Source organism: Oryctolagus cuniculus, chromosome 16 (assembly GCF_964237555.1).
Source record: "Oryctolagus cuniculus chromosome 16, mOryCun1.1, whole genome shotgun sequence".
Taxonomy (NCBI): Eukaryota; Metazoa; Chordata; class Mammalia; order Lagomorpha; family Leporidae; genus Oryctolagus; species Oryctolagus cuniculus.
The window spans coordinates 9,900,276-9,913,342 of NC_091447.1; the positions used below are offsets into that span (position 1 = coordinate 9,900,276).

At 40.4% G+C, this 13,067-nt stretch overlaps 1 protein-coding gene across 28 annotated transcripts in view; it reads right to left on the minus strand.

The window, feature by feature from the left end:
* SNX13 (sorting nexin 13) overlaps nt 1-13,067 on the minus strand; it is a 141,355-nt gene that overhangs the window by 24,678 nt on the left and 103,610 nt on the right. For 18 of the 28 annotated variants that reach the window (XM_051853215.2, XM_070059597.1, XM_070059596.1 and 15 more), the window contains 2 exons: nt 11,661-11,730; nt 4,168-4,340 (listed from right to left, as the gene is read on the minus strand). In XM_051853215.2, coding sequence (XP_051709175.1) covers nt 4,168-4,340; nt 11,661-11,730 — 243 coding nt within the window. The remainder of the gene's footprint in view (nt 1-4,167; nt 4,341-11,660; nt 11,731-13,067) is intronic. The other 10 variants (XM_070059592.1, XM_070059590.1, XM_070059605.1 and 7 more) reach the window with 1 other exon arrangement.

Genomic DNA, 13,067 nt, shown 5'->3' on the forward strand with positions numbered 1-13,067 from the left:
TATCAGGTTTAGCTTTCTAACATATTACTAGACTATTTTAAGAGCAGACTTGATATTTTGTATTGACTTCAGAATTTATTTATATCTAAGCACATAAATATTTTACTGTTACCTTAATAAGTACTTAATGTTTTCAATTAAATCACTAGTATTTTATATACAGTTACATAGCTTTCACCCAATAAAACAGAAAAGCAAAATATCTATTGGAATGTAAACTCCTCAAGGCAAGGGTCTGGCCGATGCTGCTCATTCCTAGCACTGAGAACAGTGCCAGGCACAGAGGAAAAGCATGGTAAATATTGTTGCAAAATGAATGGGCAGTTCAAGCTGTCTCTAAAGTTTTATAACATTTAACATCATTAATTATTTTCTATTAATTTTGTATATTCTCCCAAAGATACCAAATTAGACTATTAAAATCTTTAAAGAAAATAAATGACAGTTCATACACTTAGACTGGAAAAAACTTCAAACACAAATTCAAATAAGCATACTAAAGCTTGTTTTAAAATCAGTTTTTTAAAAGAGATCTACGGGGTAACAGCACTTGTGTCAACAGGTTGCACTGTCATCTACCAGTAAATTACAAGTCACTGTATTTTCTTTCACTATTTTACAGGACAATTTGACTTTCAGAAATACAGATGAGGCAGCATGAAAAGGCAAACAAGCCTGTCTTACTTGCAGATGCTAAACTAACAGAGTACCTAAAATGTAATGTGCTGGAGTGAAATGGACATTTTGAGATTCAATGATAGTTATATACAGCCCTTGTCTCTTCTGTTGACGAACAGTGGTTTTTTCTTATCTTCATACTATTTGCTGAACTCTCTTACTTTCCCTTAGGGTTAACTTTATGATCATTAAATAAATTTAAAGTAGATCTTGGTAAAATTAAGAGTGAGAATAGGAGTGGGAGGAGGAAGAAAGGTAGGAGCATGTGCAGGAGGGAGGTTAGGGTGGGAAGTGTCACTATGTTCTTGAATCTGTATACATGAAATACATAAACTTGTATAACTTAAATAATCACCAAAAAAAAAAAAAAACAACGAAGTTTCACTGACCAGTTTCGTTTTGTTTCTGAAGCCCTATGAGCAATCTCAACACTTCAGTAATCACACTTACTGTGATTTTATAAGAAACACCATGTCAGAACAATCCCACTGTATTTGCACTGAGCCATCTGAAAAAGGAACTGTGCTGTATAACCTTCATTTAATTTTTGGTATAGTACTGAAAACGAGACTTTCTTTTTTTATTTTTAGTAAAAGGTGAAAGATTTATTTGATCTGAAGAGAAACCAGTGTATTGAAAACAAGACTTTCTACATGGACTGTTCTGTTAGCAGTTTTCCTTGAAAGTAAGCTCTTCATATATAAGTCTTAACAGGTGAGCATAATATTTACAGTCCTCTAGGACATTTAAATTAGGCAATGATTATTCCTTTTTCTTTATGTTTATTTGACAGGTAGAGTTACAGACAGTGAGAGACAGAGACAGAGAGAAAGGTCTTCCTTCTGTTGGTTCACTCCCCAAATGGCCGCTACAGCTGGTGCTGCACCAATCCGCAGGGGCCCAAGCACTTGGGCCATCCTCCACTGCCTTCCGGGCCACAGCAGACAGCTGGACTGAGGTCTGCACCGTAGCTCAACAGGCTAATCCTCAGCCTGTGGCGCCAGCACACCGGGTTCTAGTCCCGGTCGGGGCGCCGGATTCTGTCCCGGTTGCCCCTCTTCCAGGCCAGCTCTCTGCTATGGCCCGGGAGTGCAGTGAAGGATGGCCCAAGTGCTAGGGCCCTGCACCCACATGGGAGACCAGGAGAAGCACCTGGCTCCTGGCTTTGGATCAGCGCGGTGGGCAGGCTGCAGCAGCCATTGGAGGGTGAACCAATGGTAAAGGAAGATTTTTCTCTCTCTCTCTCTCACTGTCCACTCTGCCTGTCAAAAAAAAAAAAAAAAAAAAAAAAAAAGAGAGAGAGAGAGAGAGCGAGCTGGACTGGAAGAGGAGCAACCAGGACTAGAACCCGGCACCCATATGGGATGCCAGCGCCACAGGCAGAGGATTAACCAAGTGAGCCATAGTGCCGGCTCATGATTATTCCTAAGAGTACAAAGAAAATTAGAACTGTTTACAAAAAAAATTTTCAAATTAAACTAAATTCCTATTATTTTGCAAGGAAATAAGACTATTATTTGCAAGTTTAATCACAGGAATAAAGATGTGTTTACATGGGGACTGGCGCTGTGGTACAGCGGGTTAAAGCCCAGGCCTACAGTGCTGGCATGCCATATGGGTGCCAGTCCTGGCTGCTCTACTTCTGATCCAGTTCCCTGCTAATGTTCCTTGGAAAGCAGCAGAGAATGGCCCAAGGTGTGGGAGACCCGGAAGAAGCTCCTGGCTCCTGGCTTGGGGAGTGAACCAGAGATGGAAGACCTCTCTCAGTCTCTACCTCTTTCTATAACTTTCAAACAAATAAATCATTCTTTTATTTATTTGACAGATAGAGTTAGACACTGAGAGAGAGAGACAGAAATAAAGGTCTTCCTTCCACTGGTTCACCCCACAAATGGCTGCTATGGCCAGCACGCCGCGCCTATCAGAAACTAGAAGCCAGGTGTTTCCTCCTGGTCTCCCATGCAGGTGCAGGGCCCAAGCACTCAGGCCATCCTCCAATGCCCTCCCGGGCCACAGCAGAGAGCTGGACTGGAAGAGGAGCAACCGGGACTAGAAACCGGCACCCATATGGGATGCCAGCGCTGCAGGCAGAGGATTAACCAAGTGAGCGATGGCGCCAGCCCCTTAAACAAATAAATCTTTAAAAAAAAAAAAAATGTACTCATAAGAACCACATGCTTTTAAAATAATATCAAACAGGCAATATCTGAAAAGGAAAAGCAATTTCAATGTAGGAAAAGAAATTCTTTCACTTTGGCAAACAAATCAAGCCAAACATGAAGATATATTCAACACAAAAACAGAAGTTTCCAAAATTATTAATTTCCTTACAAATATAATTCAAATCTTTTAAATATGGGCTTCAGAAGTCAATACTAACCATCTTTTTAATTACTTTTATGCTAATAGTTAACTCATTCCACAAAATATCTTAATGAGATTAATGGCAATCATTTTTTCACTACTTTGAGAGAAAAAGACTTTGATTTATAAAGAGTACAATGTCAATTAATCAAGGTTTCACCTTTAATTATTTTTATTGGCTTGATACCAGTTATATATCTAAAAACCTTGAATGAATCCAGCTTTTAAGAATTAAATGAATTTCATGTATTATCTAATTCAATTGACCTGGTAACATTTTACTTTTTTCTTACCTAAGGAAGAAAGAAAATATTTAATAAAAAAGTGCAAACATCCTTACATTTCTTTATATAAGATTTAGTTAATATTATTTATTATAACACTATTAACAGTATTTCATTAGTATCTTACAGTTTAAAATAGTTAAAGCAATAGATCAAAGACATAATTGTTACACTGCTGGATGAGGCTGCTATTCATAATAAACTACATCTGAGGCAGGCTCAGCATGTTAGCCGCCACTTGAGGCACCTGCATCCCATATCAGAATACATATTTTAAGTCCCAGCAATGCATCTAATTCTAGCTTCCTGCTAATGCACACCCTGGGAACAAACAGGTAATGGCTCAAGTACAAAGCTCTCTGTCAGCCATATGTCAGACTCCTGTATTCCAGGAGTCTAGCTTTGGCCTGGCCCAGCTCTGCCTGTTGCAGGCATCTGAGGAGTGAACCAATGGATAAAGATCTCTATCTGTCTTCTCTCTCTGAACCTCTGCCTTTCAAATAAATTAAAAACAAGTAATTAAGAAATAAAATGATAGTATCCTATGAAAAGTCCCATCCTTACTTCAAACCAAACCCAAATACCTAGGCAAAACACAACAAACACAAATTTCGAAATTATAAATACATATTCATTTTAATTTTCCAAGGTATATCACTGACATTTTGTCACTAGTTCACAGCAGTTAAGACTAGCTAAAGTTTTCAAAAGTTGACTAAATGCTCAAAATCGTTCCAACATTTATACAAAAAAAACAAACATTTTTTTCATTAGCTTTGGTCAGTATCTGAGCATCTTTCGAACAATTTAGAAAGCACACAAGCTTTAAAAGCCTCATTACCTGCTCCGTGATCCTCATGTGGAAGTCGTGGAAGTCACTGTACCGACGGTACGTTTTCCACATCTCCTCACTATTGAGACTGCGGCGATGCACAGTGATGGCATACAAGGCATAGGTCTTGCCGTGATCATTACAGACGCCTGCCACGGCATATGGGTCACAGTCAGCATATACTGATCATTTAAAACAAAATGAAGAGAAACAAAAGACACAAAAAGGAGGAAGATGAAGAACAAAAACAAAAAAGACAAAATGAAATGAAAAGGAATCTGAAATGACAGATTGAGACAAAAGGATGTCACCAAGGGATAAAACAGATTCCTATCCTTTGTATTCACATCTTTAAGGAATCAAGTATGACAGCTTAATACAAATCAGAAGTTTGTGATGTCACCACTATCTGCAAAATGATGTCTATTTTGGATTACTCTTCCCCAAGAGCTTTTATCTGCTTCATTAGTGATGTGACTACAGCACCATCTCAGAGGGTGGCATTAAAGTGTCAAATTTAAATTTAATAGAGGAAAAATAACAGAAACAAAAATATTCTTTTGTACTAGCTTTCACTATTCTATTTCATCCAAAATTGCTTCAACTGGACAACAAAAGCAACAGGAGAAGATTTCTCTTCTAACTCTTTCTTAACATTCAACAATTCATAATTTTAGCTTATTTGGGGTTTTTTAAAAAAGGCATTTTCCTACTAATTTGCTACATACAAACCAGGTCAGAAAGTCTTTTGAATCAAAACCTGTTCTTGCTTTGTACTACTAATCTTAAGAAAGGATTGTGGCCGGCACCGCGGCTCACTAGGCTAATCCTCCACCTAGCGGCGCCGGCACACCAGGTTCTAGTCCCGGTCGGGGCGCCGGATTCTGTCCCGGTTGCCCCTCTTCCAGGCCAGCTCTCTGCTGTGGCCCGGGAGTGCAGTGGAGGATGGCCCAGATGCTTGGGCCCTGCACCCCATGGGAGACCAGGAAAAGCACCTGGCTCCTGGCTCCTGCCATCGGATCAGCGCGGTGCTCCGGCCGCAGCGCGCCGGCCGCGGTGGCCATTGGAGGGTGAACCAACGGCAAAGGAAGACCTTTCTCTCTGTCTCTCTCTCTCACTGTCCACTCTGCCTGTCAAAAAAAAAAAAAAAAAAAAAAAAGGATTGTAGGGGCCAGCACTGTGGTGTAGCAGGAAAGCCACTGCCTGCAGTGCCAGCATCCCGTATGGGCACTAGTTCGAGTCCTGGTTGCTCCACTTCTTTTTTTTTTTTTTTTGACAGGCAGAGTGGACAGTGAGAGAGAGAGACAGAGAGAAAGGTCTTCCTTTGCCATTGGTTCACCCTCCAATGGCCGCCGCGGCTGGTGCACTGTGCTGATCCGATGGCAGGAGCCAGGAGCCAGGTGCTTTTCCTGGTCTCCCATGGGGTGCAGGGCCCAAGCACCTGGGCCATCCTCCACTGCACTCCCTGGCCACAGCAGAGGGCTGGCCTGGAAGAGGGGCAACCGGGACAGAATCCGGCGCCCCGACCGGGACTAGAACCCGATGTGCCGGCGCCGCTGGCGGAGGATTAGCCTAGTGAGCCGCGGCGCCGGCCGGTTGCTCCACTTCTGATCCAGCTCTCTGCTGTAGCCTGGGAAAGCAGTGGAAGATGGCCCAAGTACTCAGGCCCCTGCACCCCCGTGAGAGACCAAGAAAAAGCTCCTGGCTCCTGGCTTCACATCAGCACAGATATGGCCGTTGTGGCCAAGTGGAGAGTGAACCAGTGGATGGAAGACCTCTCTCTCTCTCTCTCTCTCTCTCTGCTTCTTCATCTCTTCAAATAAATAAATAAATCTTTTAAAAAAAAGAATTGTACATATGAACCATATTCAATCTGTTAAAAACTAAAAATAAAAACGGAAAAGAAAAGAGCTGCTCATTGAATCAGTCTCTTCAATTTGCCTTTTTTTTTTTTTTTTTAAAAAAACAGGCAGAGTGCACAGGGAGAGAGAGAGACCAAGAGAAAGGTCTTCCTTTTGCCGTTGGTTCACCCTCCAATGGCCGCCACGGCCAGCGCGCTGCGGCCGGCGCACCGCGCTGATCTGAAGGTAGGAGCCAGGTGCTTCTCCTGGTCTCCCATGTGGGTGCAGGGCCCAAGCACTTGGGCCATCCTCCACTGCACTCCCGGGCCATAGCAGAGAGCTGGCATGGAAGAGGGGCAACCGGGACAGAATCCAGCGCCCCGACCGGGACTAGAACTCGGTGTGCCGGCGCCACTAGGCGGAGGATTAGCCTATTGAGCTGCAGCGCCGGCTTGATTTTTCATTTCTTTCTCTCTCAGTGCTCGATTCTACTGTAGGTTAGGTCTCCAGAAGACTACTGCATCCTCACTCATTTGTTTCTGGTCTATTTCTTAATGCATCCTCTTAATTTCAATCACTGTGTTTTTTGATATCCAGAATTTTATTATGTTCTTTTTTTCAAACTTGCTTATTCTTGTCTTAGGATTTACGTCTATGAATATTTTTAATATATTTTAAAATCTAAAGATTGTCATTTTTGAGTTTTTAGGATGTAAATCATTTAACTAGCTAGGTCCGTGGACTCTCCCTTATTGTGACTCATATTTCTTCCTGTGGCACTTAACTGATTTCTATAAGCTAATTTCCAAAAACTGATGTTTCCCCTTGGGCATTCTGAGTGCCCAAAGCTGTGAAAGCATTCATACTGAGCAGTGTTACCACCATTAACTATTAGTTTTTGGGTTCTGAAAGAATTTCAGTACAGTAGGTCCTAGCATCTGTAGGTTCCCCATCTGTGGATTCAACCAACTGCAGATCAAACACATTTGGGGAAAAAAACCTTGTGTCTGTATTACACACATACAAGCTTTTTTGTCGTTAGTCCCAAAATAATACAGTACAAGACTTTTTCCACAGCATTTACATTGTATTGGCTCTTACAAGTCATCTATAAAGAATTTAAAATATAAAGGAGAATGAGCACTGATTATATACAAATACCATATAAGAAACTTAAACATCTGTGGATTTCGGTATTATCATGTGTTCTGGAACCATTCCCCCACAAATAATGGGGAAGACTGTATTAACTCTCTAGCTTGAGACAGTTGTAAATAATTAATTACTTCAGGACAGCTAAATCCAGATGCATATGTTGGGATACTATCTGGTGATCGCTATCATTTCCAACCTGACCTTGACAATTCCTGTTCTTTCTCCTGAACATTTTTTGCTCTTCTTCCATATCAAGCTGCCCTTTGTAACTCTGAGTTTTATGCAAGGACTAGGTCCCACCTTCTCATGGCCTTGGCGCACCCTGCCTCTTCTAAACTTTATGAAAATACTATCAAAATCAAGACAGCAAAGGTGGGTGATCGGTCTAGCACTTCAGATGTCACAATTGGGACACTTGCATCTCACATCAAAGTGTCTGAGGTTCAACATTAAACTCCTACTCCTGATTTGCTTCCTGCTAGTGTAGATGCTGGGAGGTACTGGGTGCCTGCCACCCACACGTGGGAGATCTGAGTTAAGCTCTGGGCTGCCAGCTTCAGACCCTAGTCTGGTGCAGGGCCTACACAGGCACTGGGGGAGTCAGCCAGTGGAGGAGAGCGACTATTTATTCTCATTCTTTCTCTCTCTCTCTGCCTTGCAAATAAGTAAACAGAAGTTAAATCAAGGCAGCAGTCATTATGCAAAAAAAAGGCCCTGGTCTTCAACGTTTCTTCACTCCCCTGAATCTGTTTTCCTCCCCATGGTCTATGGCACCTGTAGATTTCCCTTTTGGCTATTTTTGTATTATTTTCAACCTTCAAGTGTGTGTGAGGCAGGATTTCCCATAGCAGTGCAGATTACCAAAGTGACTAAAAGACTAAAACTGAGCTTGTAACAATGGATTACACTGATGCATAACTGTGACAAAAAGAGGTCAAATTTTGGAAATCTACAAAAGCAGGTAAAGAAGAGTCTATAAGCCTTTTTAGTAAATTTTTTGTAAAGATTTATTTTACTTATTTGAAAGGCAGAGATACAGAGAAAAGGGGAGGTAGGGAGTGAGGGGGGAGAGGGAGAGGGAGAGGGAGAGAGAGGGAGAGAGAGTGAGAGAGAGGGAGAGAGAGGGAGAGAGAGGGAGAGAGAGGGAGAGAGAGGGAGAGAGAGAGAGAGAGAGAGAGAGAGAGAGAGAGAAATCTTCCATCCACTGGTTCATTCCCCAAATGGCAGCAACGGCCAGGGCTGGACCAGGCTGAAGCCAGGAGCCAGGAGCTTCTTTTGGGTGTCCCACTTGGGTGTAGGAGACCAAACACTTGGCCATCTTCAGCTGCTTTCCCAGGCACATTAGCAGGGAATTGGATCAGAAGTGGGGCAACTGGGATGTGAAATGGGATGGCTGGAGGACGCTTAATCTGCTACACCACGGCGCAGGCCCCCAAACTTATATAGTTTAATACAGAAAACTAGACATCTACACTGGCAGTAGTAGGTGGATAAAAACTTCTCTCAGGCTGTCACCAAAATTTTCCTAAGAGTTGCACTTTGTAACTCCAAATTGTCTTTCTCTCCCTTAACATCTAGTAACAGTGTTTCTGCTTTGACAAGATTTAAGAAGAGAAAGAGACTTTGGTCATCTTGCTCTTTACAAAGGCATTACATATAGGTGGCACTGTTTTTCACTTGTGACTTCTTACAATCATTTTGCAGATGAAACAGTACAATTCTTTTCTTTTCATCAAATGAGAAAACCACCATTTCCCAAGTGAGAAAACCACCATTTCCCAAACAAGGGAATGGCTTTATGGGTTATATCCAAGATACATTTGGGAAAAGAGAATAGCAGAGGTCAATTAGGCAGCAACCACAATCAATTACAAGTTAATAAGAACAAGGAAAACAGTAAGGAATAGAATAGAGTTATGCAAAAAAAAAAATATATATATTCTAATAAATTACAGGGGGCCAGTGCTGTGGCTCAGTGGGTTAAGCTGCTGCCTGCAAGGTCAGCATCCCATATGGGTGCTGCTTCAATTCCTGGCTGCTCTACTTCCAGTCCAGCCCCCTGCTTATGTGCCTGGGAAAGCAGTGGAAGATGGCCCAAGTGCTTGGGCCCCTGCACCCACATGGCAGACCCAGGCGAAACTCCTGGCTCAAGACCAGCCCAGCTCTAGTCATTGTGGCCATTTGACAAATGAACCAGCAGATGGAAGATTCTCTGTCTCTACCTCTCACTCTGTATTTTTTTTTTTTTTTTTTTTTTGACAGTTAGAGTTAGACAGTGAGGCAGAGAGACAGAGAGAAAGGTCTTCTTTCCATTGGTTCACTCCTCAAATGGCCGCTACAGAAGCCAGGAGCCAGGTGATTCTTCCTGGTCTCCCACGTGGGTGCAGGCACCCAAGCACTTGGGCCATCCTCCACTGCCTTCCCAGGCCACAGCAGAAAGCTGGACTGGAAGAGGATCAACCGGGACTAGAACCCGGTGCCCATATGGGATGCCAGCTCTGCAGGCAGAGGATTAATCAAGTGAGCCATGGCACCGGCCCCTGTAACTCTTTCTAATAAATAAATAAATAAATATTTAAAAGAACAAACAGGATTTGACACCAATAGACAGGCAGTTGAGATCACCTAGGGTGCATGAACAACAGAAAGAATAATGAGGCCACTATACAAGAAAAATTCAAAAGACAGAGGTCATTTGATTTGAAAATGAAGATAATGAGGTTACATATGTTGATTTTCAGAAGATACAGTTAGAACATTTTGTTTTCATTAGGCCAATGCTTCTCACACCAGGTGATCTGCCAACTGTTATTAATCCACGGTAAGATAAGGGGCAAGCATCAAAATGCAAATCAATCTTACTACTAATCAGTGTTGAATTTAGCTAATATTTTTAAAGCTAGGTTTCTCTGTGCAGGAAACAGTACATGCTGAATGCATGGACTACTCAGAGGAGCACTGCTCTAGACTGTAACTTATTTCCTGCAATAGAAATGGTAAGGACCCGGGACCCAGAATCAAAGAGAGTCTAGTCTACTGTTCAATTGGTAAAATATGTATTGAACAAACACAGATGATGCCCATCATATACAATTATTGATGTAATTAGTTACTTTATCATATTAAAAACCTTATGACGTATTACTATTGCTGTCCCAACTTACAGATGAGAAAACTGAGGCACAGAGAAGGAACTTCTCTGTCTCAAGTGGCAGAGGCAGTAGTTCAGTCTAAAAGTTGTGTGTTAATCACTATAGTATGCTGCCTCTCTAGTTCTATGTCAGACAGAAACATTACCAAAAATGCCTAGCACAGTGCTTCCATACATTTCCAGAAGCTAGCATCTGTTGAAAAGGTGAACAAATGGACACAGCAAATAGAAAACCAGAACACTCAGAAAACAGAAAGATCAACTGAGTGTCTACCACAGGATGAAAAAGCTTGAGAACGTCAAGAAATTAAAAAATATATATACTGTTCACACTTGAAATACTATTCACACTTCTCACATTTAGAAGTCAATCCAAAAAACCAAACAGAAGTTTAAAAAAAATTAAATTTTAAAAATTTAAAGCAAAAATTAGGACAATTAAAAAACTAGGAAGAAAAGCAGCAAGACCTCTGATTTCATAAAAAGCTTGTTATCAAATGATATGGATAGCATAACCTATGTAAAAAAAAAAGTATTTGGAAAAGATAAAGGAAAACCTGGGTCAGCAATTATGGTTAACTTGTCCCAGAAATCTGGCTGGGAACAGAATACAAAATCAGATTCCAGCTCCAGTGAAAAACAAAAGAAAATAAAATCTTTTTTTAACATATACAAATTAATATATATTAAACTACACGCACACTATAAAATCTCTTTAGTATCTAAAATGTAAGCTTGAAACTGAATTGAGGTATGTTTGTACTTCACTATAAAATACGACAAACACACTCATATTCTGGGAATAATGAGAGGCACATAAGAAAACTATCTTTATCTAGTAATTACTAGGATTATCTAACAACTCAATGGCAATGACGGAAAGCAAGGATTCTGTCTCAGCTCACCAACAGTTCTGACTGATCACAGTCTCACAGGTTTCTCATGCCATTCAAGCATTTCTTGAACTCTTGCACACTCCTGTAAGCAGAGGCTTCCTTTACCCAAGTTCTCCACTCTGATGTTACACATATGACAAGAAATACTGAGCTAGGACATCTCAAAAACAGATTTAATAAGGATTATGCAAATTATCATCTAGACTTAAGTATAAACAAGACTGGTTTCAGAGTTTACTAGCTATGACAAAACACTTCGGACATAAGCATTTTCAAATGTTAACAGTAACAACATAAGAGGAAACCACAAAACTGAATGGAGAAAATGGTGCAGAAAAAAAGATAACTTAAAAATGACTACAAAACAAAAACTGACTTGTAAAAATAAATGTAGAACATAATTGAGGGATACAATAGTCAATGGTTTTGAAGTAGTGCTTATCCCGCGAAGTCTCTTACCAGTGTCTGAGATGTAAGCATGAAGCTGTGTCGAGTCATCAGAAGACATGCTGGAAAGGTCATCTAAAGACTGGAGAAAAAGCCAGGGAACAACTTTTTAAGTTTTACAGAGAAAAAAGTGTGAAAGAATTCTGCATCTTAGATGCACTGCTCATCTCCACTGCAGGTACATCTTACTAATTTTTCTATCCTCACCCTCACAATACTAATTCTCTCCACTTATCCTAACTGAGTAAAGAGAAGCCAAAATTAAGAAATTATACCAAAAAAAGTAATCAAGTTAATACATAAGATTTCTTTCTTCACTGCTTAAGTAACCACTTTTCAATTATATTCAATATATGGCAAGAAAAGAAAAACTGTATAACAGTAAATAAACATACTCAGGTTAACATTTCAATTTTTAGATGTTAAACTAGAACCAGCTCACTTCTGTTAATTAAATAATTTTACTAGTTAATTTAGATCCCTTATCTAGAAATGAGGATAATAGTATCTACATTACAGGATTATGTGAGAATTAAATGAGATGACATATAAACTGTTACTTATCAAATGAAATCAGTTCAAAGTCTGCGACAGATTTTAAATAATTTTCAAACAATTTCATAAGCAAAAATCTTGACGGAGTGATTCCAAACAAAATCTTTCCAGTGATAGCCTCTGTAGTACATGTACAGGGAACATAAGCTCATGAAGAAAGCAGACACTGCAGAACAACAGTGAACACGGCTGCCTGAAACTGTCTTCTTAGAGAGGACTGCCTGCAGGGCTGCCCCTCGGATGGCATCTGGGAATTCCCACCGTTCTCTGACAAAGAGTGGCTCACTGCAGCTCAGGTCTGTACAATATGGTTTATGCTGAACACTTGTTTTCCTTCTTAGAGTCTGGAACTTTGGTATGTACTAGACAGAGCAGGTGCTCCTGGATCTGCCTCCCACAAAAACTCTGTGTACTTTATCTCCAGTAAGACAACTGACCTCTCAAACATTCAGCTATTACAAACAACTTAAAAGAAAAAATAATGCCAGTGAAAGGGAAAACAAAACAATTTTCCATCTCTCTCCCTCTTCCTTGCCCAGCTAAACTGTGGACTGAAACCATTAAGGAACCCTGATATTTCTTCCTAACAGAATTATAGGAAATAAGTTACTCAATGGCAAGGTTTGGATATGTCAGAGAACTGAAATGTTCACTACTTTGTTTTACCCTCAATATATGTAACACCAGTGACAGTTTATATTGCTGAAAATTTGTCATTCTCACATTTTAAATCATAAAACGTAGTTGCTATAAAACTTCCTAAGCTTAAAAAATTCTTTTTATAAACAATCCATATTTATTTCAGTGTAGACTTTAAGAACATGTAAAACCTCTTGGTTATCCCTATTAGTTTTATGATTTTTA